This window comes from Haemaphysalis longicornis, unplaced genomic scaffold (genome assembly GCF_048455015.1).
Source record: "Haemaphysalis longicornis isolate Haplotype H1 unplaced genomic scaffold, Haemaphysalis longicornis Haplotype H1 scaffold_2, whole genome shotgun sequence".
Classification (NCBI taxonomy): Eukaryota; Metazoa; Arthropoda; class Arachnida; order Ixodida; family Ixodidae; genus Haemaphysalis; species Haemaphysalis longicornis.
Window position 1 is genome coordinate 15,085,766 of NW_027526295.1, and position 15,814 is coordinate 15,101,579.

Sequence of the window (15,814 nt, forward strand, 5' to 3'; positions counted from 1 at the left end):
CAAGCGCACGTTCGCGATAGATGGGATGGTGTGGATTCAACAGTAAACAGGCCAACATGTTTCGCTTTTGATTTTCAGTAACGGTTCAGCAAAAACTGCAATGACAGCTGCTCACAATGCATACCGTATTTGCACGAATATAACGCGAGGGTAGATTTTGATGGCATAAATAAGATAAAAAATATTATTACTATTATAACGCGAACTCTTGAGAACACAAAGAAAGTGAGAAGAGACCGAAAGTCGACGTACGTTTTTCGTTTTTATTCTACTCGTCGTCGCTGCTGATCTTGTCACTGTCCGTGAAGATCGCGCCGTCGTTCGTACCATCAATGTTGTTGGAGATGCAACACTTGAGGAAGGTGCCCGACACAATTGAGCGCGGCATAGCCTCCCATGCGTTCGCGATCCACTGGGCGACTTGCGAGATCGACGCCCGCTTGACGCGTCCCGTTGGTGTGAGCGCCTTGTTATTCTCGGCCAGCCACTCGTACTCTCTTCGCACGCGATCCTTGAAGGGTTTGTTGATGCAAACATTGAGAGGCTGCAGTTGAAGTCATGCCCCCGGGAATCACCACGAGGTCGCTCTTGGCCTCCCTGATGGCGTTCTTGACTTCGTCAGTCAAGTGTCCCATGAAGGCGTCCAGCACGAGCATGGACGTCTTCGCCAACGCCGCACCCGGGCGGATGTCCCACACGATGCGAAGCCACTCGTGCATCATCGCACTGTCCATCCGTTGCGCCGCACACGAGTTGCCGACGTCTTTGGACAGGATTGCCTTCTTCTTAAGGGGGCAAGTGGGTCTTTAACCCATTTTTTTTTTATTTCTTATCCAATTTTGGTGAAACTATGCGCTCTTGTACAGTTTTTTGTGCTGATTCCAAATATCTAATCAGTTTTCGCAAAAGTCAATTATTTTAGGGATAATTACTAATTAGCCGCCATTTTTTAAGGCCTATATTAAAAAAAAGTGGTCCATAAAAAAATGTTTTGAACACATGATTGGGTAGTCAAATGCATAAGCAATGAACTAATGGGAGCACTTTTCTCAACTTGGCTTTAGTAGCAGTTTTACAGCTCATTGAAAATCGGTGTTGAGATGGTGGCCATTAGTGGTGGACGATAAAATGCAAAATAAGTAATTATCAAAGCTCATTTTCATAAATCTGTTCCCATTAGTGCATAGTACACATACTTTAGCTTCCTGGTGCAAAAAAAATTAAATCTCTACCTGCCTACATGCAGAGATATTGAGGCCTTAAAACTAAGTGGAGTCCAAAATTTGTGTTTTGAGGAAATGGCAAAAAACAAACTACATAAGATTTAATTGACAACAGCAATTAGTATGTACATATTTATAATGATTGAGAGTTAGTAGCCTCCAGGGATGTAGTCTATTTGCTTTCCAGCATTGGTGTGCCGCTTTTTCACCACTCGCTGGACATTTTCAGCCGCTGCTCGCTTTCGAGCCGATTCAGCTGCCCGGCGCCTGTCCTTTTCGGCCGTTCGTCTGGCACTTTTCTGGCCAGGAGTCATGTTCAGCTTCTTGAGAATCCCAGCAGATGTCCTCTCGTTGCCTCCGTTGAACCTCATCACAGCTTCAGCCACGGCAGCTTCTACAGTGAAGAGGGACGCATGGCGCTCCTTCGGGGCTAGGGCCCATATCATGGAGTGCAGGCTCTCATTGTTGTTCTGCGTTTCACCCCTCTGGCAACCCTCGAGAAGTTTCCTGTCCGAGAGGCGCTCGTATACTGGCCGCAGGGCTTTGCACACGTGAGGTGGCAAGTTGTAGCGGTGTTTTGGCGTGGGCTCTCCCTTTGCAACAGCAGCATTTTGGCAGCACCACGAATCCGGGCCAGTAGGGCACAGGCTGTGATCAGAGACAGCGTCGTTCGAGGTCACATGGTAGTAGATTGCCATCACCGCCTTCTGAGTCTCCTCCACATTGCCCTTGTGTGATTTTAGGGCCGAGCCGTAATACCGGATCAACTTGGTGATGAGCTCTCCTGTCAGCCGTCCTTTTCCGCAGCACCACCACTCTTCGACTTCAGTGTACGCAGGTTATTTCCCATGCGTTTCTCAACATGGTTGATGCAGTCGTCTTTTACGATTTTTATGTGGCCGTAAACACCAGCTTCCGAAAGAGCGGAGTACGTGCGGCAATCCCCGTCACACAAGATTGTTGTGTACCTCAGCCCACACTACGCGAGCGACCTCTCAAAAAGAATGCGTGCTGCCTGCACCTCCATCTCCCCTGCCTTCTTGCCGGTGTTTTTCTGACACACGTGGCTTTCCTTCCATGACTGGTAGGCAGGATCATTTTTGTCCGGCGCACACTCACAGCCGGCACAGAAATTGCTCAGGACCACGTAGTCCAGCACGAGCCCCGTAAAAAGTTTGATCACGGTCCCAACGCCGATGTGGGACGTGTGTCCGCGGGTCATCCATGAACCGTTGTAGGAAACGGCGATGTTTCCCGGATTGTCGATGTCGAGCTCGTGGTAAAGTTCACGAACAAACTGCGCAGACTCGGTCGTGACACTGTCGGCTGCAGGGGTCAGCTTTGTTTTTACGTAGTGCTGCCACATCTTCGTATGCAGCCCACGATGGGAAATGTTCATCTTGGCAAAGACGTCGTTTATCGCCGTTTGACGATTTCCGCTCGACTGCATCGCGCGTGTAGCCAGTACATTCACTACGAAGGGGTTCAACACGCGGAGAACTCCACGACGACGACACGACTCCGCAGTTCGCGCATTCAAGGCACAATTTCACCTCAAGGCCGTAAAGCTTTGCTCCGTGACCCTCTTTAGTTCCAGAATGTCGTCAGGACCCGAGAATGCCCCACAGCCGCGGCTCACTGGCTATGGTGCTTGGCTGTACAAGCGGGCAGATCCATGTTCAATCCCGGTGGCAGGTGCAGCGTTTCAACACAGGCGAAATGCAAGAATGCGCGTTTGCTGAGCTATATCACTGCAGAGCTTCGAGTGGTTATCCGGAGTGCTCCTCTACAGCGTCTCATAGCCAGAGTCGTTTTGCGGCATTAAACCCCATAATCCCAACCAAACCGGTCCTGAATTGTTTGTAACAATACACGCATTGAACGGGGATGGTGGCACAGAAAACAGGAAGCGCTCAGTTGTCTTACGCAGAAACTACAAATGGGCCGCAGTAAGCGAAGTGCGCTTTCCCGCCACGCGTCACAGCGCGCTCACACCCTACGAGCATTCCGACAGTTGGGCGAGCTTCACTGCAAAGCAAGCACGGCGCGATCCCGCCCTATAGCAGACGACTTGAAGCCCCGCCTCCAAGCCCCTGTGCCACAAAGCTGACACAGAATGGGAGGCTACGAACGCGCCTTATATCCTTGACTCATTCAAACTACGTCAAGAAGCTGCTGATACAACGCATTCACTACCACCAACTCCCCAAACACTAAACGTTAACACAATACACCCACCCCCTATGCGACACATTTACTCGAGTCCCCCTCGCGGGGAGATGGGCCCAATTTTCTCTTCATTGCTGGTTTTGACGCAGGATTATGTAGGCGCTTTTCAGCTTTCGCTTTTTTCTCGCGCACTTCAGACGGCTGCAGCATCGCTGTATCTAGTCAAACGCGCCGTCTCGGTCCCGGCGGACCCGTCGGGGCTGCTAGGCCTATCTGGCTGTCAGGCACATCGGCGGCTCCGTCGGTTCCAGCATCGCTGTATCTACAGGGTGTCTACCAACCTGGAAAACAGGGAAAACCTGGAATTCTCAGGGATTTTGAGCAGTCTGGAAAAACTCAGGGAAAACTCGTGGAATTTGTCCTTCTATCAGGGAAAATTAGCTGTACTTTATAAAGGAAGCGAAATTCACTGTAATGCTGGCTCAAGTAACAGCACGGCAAAAGTGGACAGCCCTCCAGAGCCGTCGCTGATGGCGCCGTCTGAAGTCTTTGGTTCCAGTGAGAACTAGCTTCATACAGCTTGCGAGTCACTCCCCCCCCCCCCCTCTTCCCCCCTCCTGACCCCCTGTACGCTCCCCTTGTGTTCTGGCATATTTCCCAGACTCCTGAAAGGTGGAAGAAAATGTTGCACGCCGCGATAGCTTGTGGGGGCAGCGTAAGGGAGTCTACAGGGGCAGTAGTAGCTTTCAATCCTATGCTGGAACACCCGACACCATCTACTGTGGTTTCTAGTTAGTTGACGCACGTTGCAAATCTTTGAGATGTGAATCTGGCGTAATAATAAAAACTTATTTCTCTTAATTTCCCACTTTTAAAGATCACAGCTGTGTTCTAAATACTTCTTAAGTATCAAATATAGACATTGTACCCTGTTTTAAGAGCTACCTTTAACTGCAAGCCAGCACTATATTCCACTGCATAGAAAGACAGCATGTTTCGGCTTCGTAGCTTTCGCTACGTGCCAAAAGAACTTTGCGCGGAGTCACAATAGTGGGGTGTAGTTGAGGTGTTTCTGATTTCCAATGTGAATCCCAAATACTCTTCCCGCTTATCCTGCGCAGCGCTTTGATGCTAGAAGTATGGTGGCATTTAAGGGCACCTAACGTGACTGTGTTTAAGATGCAGGTGTCCCTCATCCAAACCAAAAAAAAAACTCTTTGAAGCAGTGAAATACAGCACTGAGGCATTGAGTGCGAGCTGAGAACATGGCAGCATGGTGTTACCATTCTTTTCGATATTTCATTCACTGTGAATTTTACTACCACTCTGTTATGTTTTATTTTTGAATGAGATAAAAGTTACTGGTTCGCAATGCAACTTTATTATGTTATATTTTATTTTATAAGGCACTTTTTAGAGGGTGACAGCAACCGGTGAAGGGGTGTCAGCCCGTGTTGACGTAAAATAAAGTTCTGTGTCACTCAGGGAATTTATCAAAAAGACTCAGGGAAAACCTGGAAAACTCAGGGAATTTCAAAATGTCTACTTGGTAGACACCCTGATCTAGTCAAACGCGCTGGCTCGGTCCCGGCGGACCCGTCGGGGCTGCTAGGCCTATCTGGCTGTCAGGCACATCGGCGGCTCCGGCGGCTCCAGCATTACGCTCAGGGTCGCGTCCAATCTCTTCAGTTTCCACTGATGCAGAACGCTTCTTGAAGTTGTTCACTTGGGACTTCTTCCTTTTCTTGCCATACTTCTTCCACGTATGATGTTTTTTCGCCGAACCAGGCATCGCTGTGCGTTTTCGCTGCCGTTCGCACACAAGAGAGATGGCGGCGGCACATTCGGGCCACCGATGCGCCCACGCGCTAAGCAGACGGCCCGCGCCGCACTCAGCCAATCCAATCGCGCCGTGGCATCACGTGCGCCCAATGTCCAATCAGGCCTCGAGTTTTACTTTTTTTCAATGCTTATTTTCTCTTCGCCGAGTGGGCGAAGCGGGACAGCAGTGGCGGCAGATTGAAGCAGGAAGAGCGCTCTTTCAAATGACACCGCGATGGCGCCTGTCACTCCAGGGGGAAAACGGCTGCGCGCCGTGACAAAAGTGCCGTTTTAGCGTTCACTTTTGCGCGCATTGGGCTCGCGCAAATGTTTTGAATTGTTATTGCGAGTGAAATACTAGTTCCCGAGGTTTGAAACATAGCAGACTTAGGCAGAAAGACTTGAGGATTTTGAAAATGCCACTTTCAAAAAATCGATTTTTTTCGCCAATTTTTGGTCCCAAAGACCCGTGTCCCCCCTTAAAGGATGCATCATACTGAGTCCTCTTCTCCATGTGAGGTCCGTGGGTGCGCGTTACACACGCAACGCGAACGACTCTCGAGACGAGAAGATGGGGGAAAAAAGCACTTCAACAGGCGCGGAAAAAAGAAATTCGAGTTCTGTTTGGCGCGACGCTGACGAGGTGCAGAACAACTCGGCGGCAGTGGTGAGGGGCGACCGGGTGACCTTCGCTCTCGCCCTCTCCCTCATCCCGCTCGCGCCTCGCCCTCGCACTCCTCTCGCGCCGTGTTTTTGCGTTTTTGCGTGTGCGTCACAAGGGCGACGAGTTCTTTCCAGATTCGGTTTTCCTCCTTTCACTTTGCGCAGTGTTCCCGTTCCTCGTTTCCTTCAACTGGGATGGCTTTCTCGCCTTTCTCCAGACTCACGCGCCTCGTGGCTGAACTCGATTCCGAATATAACGTGAGGTGCGTTTTGGAGCATGTAATTTCGAAAAAAAAAAACTCGCGTTATATTCGTGCAAATACGGTATATCACAGCACAGCACCAGTGGCACTCATTCACGTGGTTTCAACTGAATACGGATAGGTTGTAGCTCCAGCTTGGCAAACCGGGTGGGTCTGACTGAGCCCCGTGTAAAGATGGCCAGCAACAGCGTTATCATCACAAAAAAAGGGCTTCCCACAATGAGTTTGTTTATGAATCGTGGTGGTGTGGGTGCATGTTTTCAGTAAAAATGAGTGCCCCGACTGTATGAAAAGTGGCAGATGGCTGGCGTTCTGCTTCTTTTTCCGTAAAATAAACGCTCCAGCCCAGCTGCACTGAGCGAAAGTGAAAGCGAGCCAGACAGACGGTTCGTAGTGGGAGGACTCTGTTGCACTGACCTGCATGGCTAGCTGACGGGGAATTGGAAATATTTCATTGAAGCAGAGTTGGTTGTAGCAGTTGCGTTTGCGAGGCCTCTGACCAACGGCATGTGCACAGCCTCGCCCATGCTGCTGCGTCCCTCCTGGTTGCCTGCTTCCGGCCAGTCTGGGCTCCCCAAGTGGTCATGGAACGGACAAAACAGAGAACCTGCTCTCAGCTGGGCTGTTCAACACGTTGCTTGCCTGCTGCTGCGGTATTCGGTTGAGCGCAGGTTGTAGCCAAGTTCCTTGGGTGTGGCTGTGGAGGCGTCATTCATTCGGTGCGTTTCTCAGTGCTCGGTCCGTGCTGTAGGTGCATGCTTCCAAATATCAGGCACTGGGGCTTGGCACTATTTGGCGGCTGGCCCAGCAGAGGCTGTGGGAGGCCCAGATGGAACAGGCCATTCTGCAGCTCGCACTGCTTCGCGGGGGTGCTGCAGGAGGCGGCGGGCAGAGAGGGGCTGGGGCCTGAGGGATGCCTTCCTTCTCACTGCGGGCTCCAGGGTCGAGGCCAGACGCCAGCCACTTCCCGCTCTCGGGCACAGTAACCGAGTGGCGGCACGGCTCGATTAGGTGCTTGAGTGTGTAGCTGCCGAACAGTACTCCGTAGCTGAGGAAACATAGACGTACAGTGAAATCTCATTCATACGTTTTTCATGGGAACTGGAAAATAAAACGCACCCTGCAAAAATTGTATTGTCCAAAGAGGTTAAAAAGGAGGAAGACTCCGACAGGCACTCACTTTTATTGAGCAACATTGAAGGAGCTGGTCAGTTTGTGCTGCACTTTTTTTTTTCCAACGCCCAGGAGCAAATTCTGAGGCGTAAAAAGAAGCTGGCAGTACTTTTCGCTTAGCCAGACACTGTTTTATACAGCACTCTTTGTCGCACTTTGAATCAGTGAAGCCAGCCACCGGACGCTTGGAAGTCTCCAATATGCCAAAGAAAAGTGCGATGTTGTCAACTTTTTTGCGCAGGACTGACCCATCAATGTTCACTCCTGCCACTTTAACTTCCTTGAACCGTTTAAGCAGGGTGTCTTCCATTTCTGGATGTATCGCAGCCCACGTTTGTTTCAAACCGGAACCGAAAACTTGCAGATTCTTGTGAAGTTTCTCTCGCGGACCGACAGAAGTGCTGAGCGTGTTGCCTTTGGCAAATCGAGCTCACGGGCCAAGCCCACGGGTTGTCTTCAAACTTGCGTACAGTTTCCGCCTTTTCTTTTAGGCTAAGCACCTTGCGTTTCTTTCGCGTTGTCGCAAGCCTGGCAGCACCATCACCAAGAGCAACAAGGCCGCCAGAGGAGAACCAGAACAGCCCCACTGAGCACAGCAGCAAGGCAGACGGAGAACAAGGAACAGTGAGGGAAGCACGGAGGGTAGCGAGAAGTCGAGAAGGGGCTGCCTGCCAAAAGCATTGCACATCTTTCTTGGGTACGATACGTTCCGCTAGATGGCACAGTGTATCACCTGACGTATTGTCATCATTGGATCATGCCTCGCAGCAATGTTTTCGCTCCACGACTTCAGCGGCTCTGCAACGTGCAGGCTGTGCCTTGTTGCAATGCTGTTTCAAGCTAGTATAGCGAAGAATAAACATAAGATTTCTAGAAATGTTGGCGAAGATCCACCTTTGGGGTCGTATTATCCAATTTTCGGCAAATTGTGATCACACTAAACGTGCAAAAATGCATTACTTCTAAGGGACATCAGCCTGTAATGAAAAGAAGGAAAAAGAAAAACGTATAATGCCGAATCATATCAACGAGACTCCACTGTATCTGCATTGCAGTGGACCAAGGGTGGAGCATGACTACAAAATCTGCGACCATTAGTTACAGCGATAGCCAGGCTCAGTATGCAAGGCCCCAATGGCTTTCCCTAGGGACTAAGCCAGCCAGGTATCCTGCTGCTGCTGGAGCAAAGGGCTGCACTCACGCGCACCGAGGCCATTTAAAGGGGCCCTGAAGTCATCCAGCAAGTTGGCTTCAAATGAAATTCTGACCTTCCCATAACCGTTTCAGCACTGATTCGGGGCGAAAAGATGCCTTCATGGCTAAGAAATCGTCAGTCGCAGAAGACATTTTCCTTCCTCATTTCCCTCACAGCCATTCTGTGACGCAAACATTGGCTGCTGCAGCCGCTGCTGGCATCACCATAGACTGGGAGTAAGCGAGGCAGCAGTGGTTTGTGGTGTGTACCAAACACATCGCTGCCACGTACCAAGCAGTTGGGTCAAGTTAGGTCAGATCAGTCGTGCTTTTGCCAACTCCCACGTCCTTTGCTGGCCCGAACACCTCAACGAAATGTTCCTTTATGAGACCCGTGCTCAGCATGGACGCGTTGTCAAAGAAAAGCATGTTCTCCTTTTGAGGCCTCGTGAATGTTGGAGTCTAACCAGCCGCTTGTGCATAGCACCCGCATAACTCTTGGCATTTCATAACCAACCGCCCCAAGGGCGGAAGAGTAGCGCTATCCAGTGGCAGCCAGGGAAGATGTCGCGTGAGCCAGGCATTGGGCACACTTGAATGAATGTACTACAGTCGAATCCCGCAACAACGAAATTGACGGGACCTGCGAAAAATTTCGTTGAAGCGAAAATTCGTTGAGGCGAAATCTGCCCCAACACACCACGGAAAGGCCAGAAAAATAGCCCCGTGCGTTTCCGCAACATTGGCAGCATAATACAATGTTTAGAAAAAGGAGTGACGCGCAATGACTCATGTTTATTCGGATAACAAACATACCAATGGTTATCTGTTTTTCACCACCCAAAGAACGCGTTACGGAGGGGGGTGAAGATATGCAGGCGCAAAAGTATCGCTGTACAACAAGGCGTGCCCACCGAGCTGATTACTTGCAGATAGCTGCTAGGCCGTGGGAAGCCCCCCTCTCGCTTGTGGCAGGAGCAGTGCCGTTATCTTATCCTCTGACAGGGCACGGCAGCTACTGACCTTGGCAGGCAAGACGCGCGCGCTTGCATTTAACAGGACCGCGCGCTCGCGACTAAGATAGGATGACTAGGCTTCAAGACCAAACGCGCAAACATGATTTTCGCTCTTGGCTATGAAGAATGGTAGAAGGAAAACGGCAAGGACAGCTGCTCACAACGCATACATGACGGCACCGCGCCAGCAGCGGAGCACGTTCGTGCAATTTCAACTGGATGCGGATTGGCTGTAGCTCTGGGGCTCCGCCTTGGAGAAGCGGGCCTGCGCCTCGTGTAAAGACGGCCAGCCACATCGTTATCACCATCAAGCAATGGCGTGCGCCTATGAGTTATTTTTTGTTTTGTTTTGGGTGGCGGTGTGGTCGCAACGCGCATTTTCGGTGAAACTAAGCGTCCTGAATGTATAAAAAGTTACAGATAGCTGGCGCTATGCTTATTTTATTGTCAAATAATTCTTCAAGCCCAGCCCAAATCATCGAAAATTTCGTTGAAGCGAAAGCAAGCCTGACAAATGGTTCGTTGTGGCGAGGACTTTGTTGCATTGACTTCTATGGCTAGCTGACGGGGAATTGGAAATATTTCGTTGAAGCGGAAATTTCGTTGAAGCGGCGTTCGTTGTAGCGGGGTTCGACTGTACTGACAAGCCAAAATAAGCGTTTTTTTTTTTTTTTTTTTCATTTAAAGCTTGCGGAGAGTCATATAAAGTTGGTTATGCACAAAGTACTGTATAAAGATCGCACAGTTACCTTGTGAAGTATTGCACTAGGTATTGCAAGTATTGCAAAAGCAAAGCTAGCTTGTTGGTGTTTGGAATCGCTGCGGAATATATCAGCTAGGCTCCCATCATATTAATTTGCTTATTATGATGGGAGCCTAGCTGATGGGAGCCCCCTAGCCGCTGGCAGCCTCCTCTCCCAACCGAGGTGTCATCGGAACGCTGAGTTGCTCTTCCTAGGGAGGACGGGAACGGCGCGGGTCAGACAAGAATAGACGGAGGCTCCTCCGCCCCAGTACGGGACAGGACGAGCCGGCGGCCACAGGCAGCTTAACGATCTCTAGGAGACTGCTTCGGGCCCAGTCCCAGAAGTAGACGTCTCGCCGCATGGTGCACGAAACACTCGCGAGCCCTTGCCTGCTTTTAACGACCTTAACGTATACAGCGGCGAGTAGTACCTCCCCTTACACGTCTCTCCCTCCACTTGCAGACAGATTGTGGTGACAATTCCCTCCCCACCCAAGCTGTCCGGCATGTGGCGCTCGAGATGCCACCCACGCTCCCCCTACCTGGCTGGAGGCGACTCAGGCTACAGCTCCTGCCCAGCCACCTCTGGGTTTCGAGAGTAGCTGCGTACCTCCCCCACCTAAACCTCGCCAGAAATGAAGTTTTCCTGGCGAGGCTCTCTCTCTCCCCCCGAGCTCAGGACAGCCAGTCTAGTGCGTGTTCCATATTTTGACCGAGCAATAAGGCATGGTTTGCTGACATGGCCGAGCGCATCCTTGACACCTCCCGAAGTCGACCGAGCCCTCAGCGGCGTCTTTGCAGTGCCACGGGGGGGATTGCAGCTTTGGCTCTCGGGGTGGGTCCCACTTATAGCCACGACCCCACAGGAGCTACTTGAAATAGCAAACGCCTTTAATGTTACCCACTGCTCACAGGCAGCCACACTAATGAAGCACAACGTACATTTGCTGCCACAGTTATGTGCGTCAAGTAAAATGCCTTCTTCCAAGTTTAGTAGAAATGGGGCCAAACAGTATTGTTACTGGGAAGGCAGAAGTGATGAGGCAATGGATGGTTGATGGCCAGTGGCTATCTATTTGCAAAAGAGATGCAGTGGACGTATTTACAGAATGTACATGGCTGCAGCCACAAGAGAGCGTGCACAAGCACACAGCCACCTCTTGTCGTCGTCCCTCGGGAGTGTGGGACATTGCCCGCCCATGTCACAGCAGCCCCCAGTCGAAGCTGCGGCAAGGTGGCAATTTTTATGCTGGTGGGCAGTGCGATGGAAATAGTATACAGTGAAGAATCGCTTGCCGCCATGGATGGCGATGACGAACTCGGGCATCTCTGGACCTGCAGCGCCGATGTCTTCAGCGGCGGTGAAGCGTCGAAGGTTGTCAGAGCCATGGCTGGTCTCGGCAGGTCTTGATCGGTATCTCATGGGCTGGGGTCTCGGGGCAGGGGACGTAGTCGAGCTGTCGTCGTGGCGGGGCTGGGGCTACCCAGCACGAGTAAAGTTTAGAGCTTTCATGAGAACGTCACTGTGTGTTACTATTGAGGGCACATTAGAACCATGCTAGTGGGTACATCAGAGCAGGTGTGCAGGAGAACAGAGTTCCCAGCTGGACGAATGGGCCAAGAGCTCCCGTGCGCCCACGTGCTAGGTACTGGCTCCCAGCCCACCTAGGCTGAATTGCATGAGTTGCGTGGTGAATCGATTGGGGGACAAAGCTCTGTGCTCCTTTTCCTTGTCGGGAGGACTCCACTGTCCAGGGCAGGGAGGATGTGGGGGCGTGGCAGCGGGGAGTCCCCGAGTGGCCGGCCACGGCTGGAGTGTGTCTTCTGACGGCTGCAGGACTGGTGCGAGTCCGTGAAGGACGCCCTGGGCGAGAAGCAGGGGCCCGCGTCCCTCAGGGAGCTCTTCAAGAGAATCGGCTCGCAGCTGCAGGGATGGAGCCGCGACTCTCCCGGCCAGGCCTCGGCCAGCCGCATCCACCGCCACTTCTCGGACGTGAGTCTCTGCATGCTGTACTGGGGAGGCTTCGCGAGGGGTCGCTTCCTGATCGCAGCACAGTGTCACCGTTTGAAGTGCTTGAATTTTGAGACTGCCGCACAATAGGCAAACTTTGAAGCTTTCCTGCATCGCGTACCTGTTGGGTAGGTTGCTAAAGTTGAGGCTTGGGGTAGTTGGTCCATGTTTACAAAGAGGCCTAGAATGGCGCAAAAGGGACGATGCACAATGACTTTCCTTTGGCGCCTTCTCCTCTTTGTATGGGGCAAGCTTTCCCGCATGACGCTGAAGCTGCGCAAGAAAGCCCAACACATGTAAGCATCTCTCAAAATGGGGAGGTGCCAACCCCGGTGTGTTTTGGCTGTGAGGAAACGGTCTCTTATATTTCCCTGCCCAGAGCAGTTCCCATTGGCATCTGAAGAGCAACCAAAATAGGGAGCCACATTCCTTTTCGTCATGCTGGGAGCTGCTCAGAACTGCACCGCTGAGCAGGCAAATGATGGGGACCTGTGCACAAGTCATACACCGAAAAGAAGCTCACAGTCAGTGCGCTTGCATGAGGCGGTGCTTGCATTTGTAAGGTGTACCAGCGTATTGGAAGCCTAGCTCTCTTTAATAATGGGCAGCAGCCATGGGAATATGCTTCCTTTGTTCACAGCTTGCTGAGGAGGAACCCACACTGCTTCATGGCAACGCGCACGAAATTTTTTTTCTACTGCTCTGTCATCTTGTTTGTTTTGAATTTCTTGTCATCATCATCATCATCAGTCGATCTAGGTCCCCTGCAGGACGGAAGCCTCTCCCATTGACCTCTGCTTCCTCCAGAGTCTATTTTGCCACCCAAATTGCCTCGCCTAGTCTCTCCATCGAGTCAGTGGCCTTCTCTCGGGGTCCGCCTGTAGTCAGTTCATTGGACCACATACTTGGCCAGCCCAAGTTCATTTCGTTTTCTTTACATAAAATATGATATCTTCCACTCAAGTCTGCTCCCTGAGCATTACCCTTTCATCCTTCGTTCCATGGGAATCACTGAGCCAATCTAAGTTTTCTCTGCAGTTAAGTCAGGCACCCAGTTTCTGGGAAAGACAGGTCGTGCGCTTTCAGAGACAAGCAGGATGACATTGCACACAGCATGTACGAGGTAATAAAAGGAGTGGAAGGATTCTACACCGGGCTTTACACCAGCGACGTTAGACCAGAGGAAACGGCTGAGCACACAAGCTCAGCTGGTGATGTCCAACTACAGGTTTTCCCGCTCAGTTTAATCCAATCACCATACAATTTAATCCAAGTGCCATCTAATTTTATTGAAACGCCATCTAATTTAATCCAGGTGCCAGTGAATTTAATCCAAGTGCCAACCAATTTAATCCAGCTGGCGAAAGGTTGTTCAGGGTTTTTTTTTTTTTTTTTGCAGAATTTAGCGCAGCTTTGCGGGCTTTGATGCGCGTGATGTAATGAAAACGTGGTCTTCCTTGATGCCTTATGTGCAAAATATCATATGCGCGCAGGTTTAATAACACCTTTAATAACATTATAATAATAATAATAACTTTAATAACAGCTTTACTAACATTTAATAACACCCGCATACCAGGAGAGGGATCTCGTTTGATCCGTTGGTGGTGTGTGGTGATCGCTTGCGGGATCGTAAGTATTGTCTGCTCGCGTATTTGCAAGCGTACTTTGAAGCGAGCAGACGACACTTGTGTCGCCAGCCGGCGATATTTCTGATGATCTTGCAGACGATATTATAATTCAGAAATAATGCTTAACGATGCATAAAAGCATTGAATTATTGAAAATCAGAATGCAAAGGGCATTTAAGTAATGTCTTTATCAAAGAAGCTTCCGAAGGCATTGTTAGAAGATGAGACGATACTTCTGACGTGTGTTATCTACCAGAAGAGCTCTGTTATCGACGGCGCTTTCACAGACGATCAGCTCACAGCAACGGTCTGCACATAAATGAAAATGTATACGTAAATGTATATTGAGCTGTTCGCATCAGATATTTTGCACATAATGGATCAAGAAACACCACGTCTTCATCACGCCACGCACATCAAGGCCTGCAAATCTGCGCCTAATTCCGCACAAAACACGCCTGAACAACCTTCCGCCAGCTGGATTGAATTGGTTGGCCCTTGAATTAAATTGGTTGGCACCTGGATTAAATTAGACGGCAGTTGGATTACATTGACTGGCGATTGGATTAAAGTGAGGGGGAAAAGCTGTAGTAACTAAAAAGGAAGTAGGAAAGGCATGAAAAGAGGAACGGCTGCTGCAGGTGACGGAGGATCATTTTGAGGAGGGAGGAGACACTGTACTCGAAAACACGTAAGGACCTTGAAGGTGCCCATGGCCTGGAAGGCACCAACATAATTCCGATGCACAAGGAGGGAGATACCATATATATGTAGATTTAAAGACCCGTCAGCCTGCTCTCAGTGTATACAGGCTGTTTGCCTTGGTAATGGCTAACCACATAAACAACAAACTAGATTCCAACAACCCGGGAACGGACTGGTTTTAGAAAAAAAGCATACTCTACATGAGATCACGTCTGTGTCATCAGTGAAGTAGTAGAAAAATATACAGAGTATTAAGCCCCTTTGCGGGGCATTTGTACACTGAAAAAGCATTTGATTGAGAAAGCATTGCAGCAGTGCTTGAAGGGAACCGGGGAGACGACACATGCGGGCGGGATGAGGCTTCACAAGCGAAGGGAAAAGTTCCCATCTGAAAGGAAGATACCATCTCGCAAAAACTATTCACAGCGTGCATGGAGGGGGAATTAAGGAAGCTTGGCTGGGACAATGCAGGATTACGCATAGACGGGGCCGTTTGAGCCGTTTGCGGATGGCATTGTCTTGCTCAGCGAGTCATCACAGCACCTGCAAAACGTGCTTGAGGAACCACAGGGAGGAATCTTAGCTGTGTGGCTACAAATAAATATGAATGAACCTAAGTACTGCTAAATCCCTGCACGGGGCACCTTGAGTAACCTTGGTGACAGTGAGTGGCGACACCGCGTACCCCGAGCCCCCCATACTTCAGCTGTTATCTACCGGGGCGAGAAGTTGGAAGGTGAAGGGTTAGAAGCCGTGAACGGTGGCCGTCGGAGCCCTGGTCAAGCTCCGGCCGATGTCTATCAGGCTGGGAGCTCCGGGACCTCTTTGACCATCAGGGTAAAGTCAAAGAAGAAAGTACCCCCATCCCCTGCTTTATACTATGGCGCATGGTATTATCTAAACCCTTTCTTGCAAATGATCGGGCCCCGAAAAGGGCCCGCACCGAAGCAATCTTTAAACCCCTACCCAACCTCGTTTTCAACAACCCTGACAACTTTCCTCGATTCCTAGTCATGCAGACTGCTGACAAAGCCACCTTATTGAGGTCAGAATTAAGGAACAATCTGCTAACCTTCTGACACAGACAAGCATAGGTGACTTACAGATCACTCTAACACCTCACCGAACCCTCAACAGCTGCCAAGGTGTGCTCTCGGAAACTAAACTCATACATGAAACTGAGGCAGATATTCTTCAGGG

At 50.4% G+C, this 15,814-nt stretch overlaps 1 protein-coding gene across 6 annotated transcripts in view; it reads left to right on the forward strand.

The window, feature by feature from the left end:
• The window catches only part of LOC144168766 (DNA-dependent protein kinase catalytic subunit-like), a 477,503-nt gene that overhangs the window by 389,046 nt on the left and 72,643 nt on the right, over positions 1 to 15,814 (forward strand). For all 6 annotated transcript variants that reach the window (XM_077697734.1, XM_077697729.1, XM_077697730.1 and 3 more), the window contains one exon: positions 12,105 to 12,260. In XM_077697734.1, the coding sequence (XP_077553860.1) occupies positions 12,105 to 12,260 (156 nt within the window). The remainder of the gene's footprint in view (positions 1 to 12,104; positions 12,261 to 15,814) is intronic.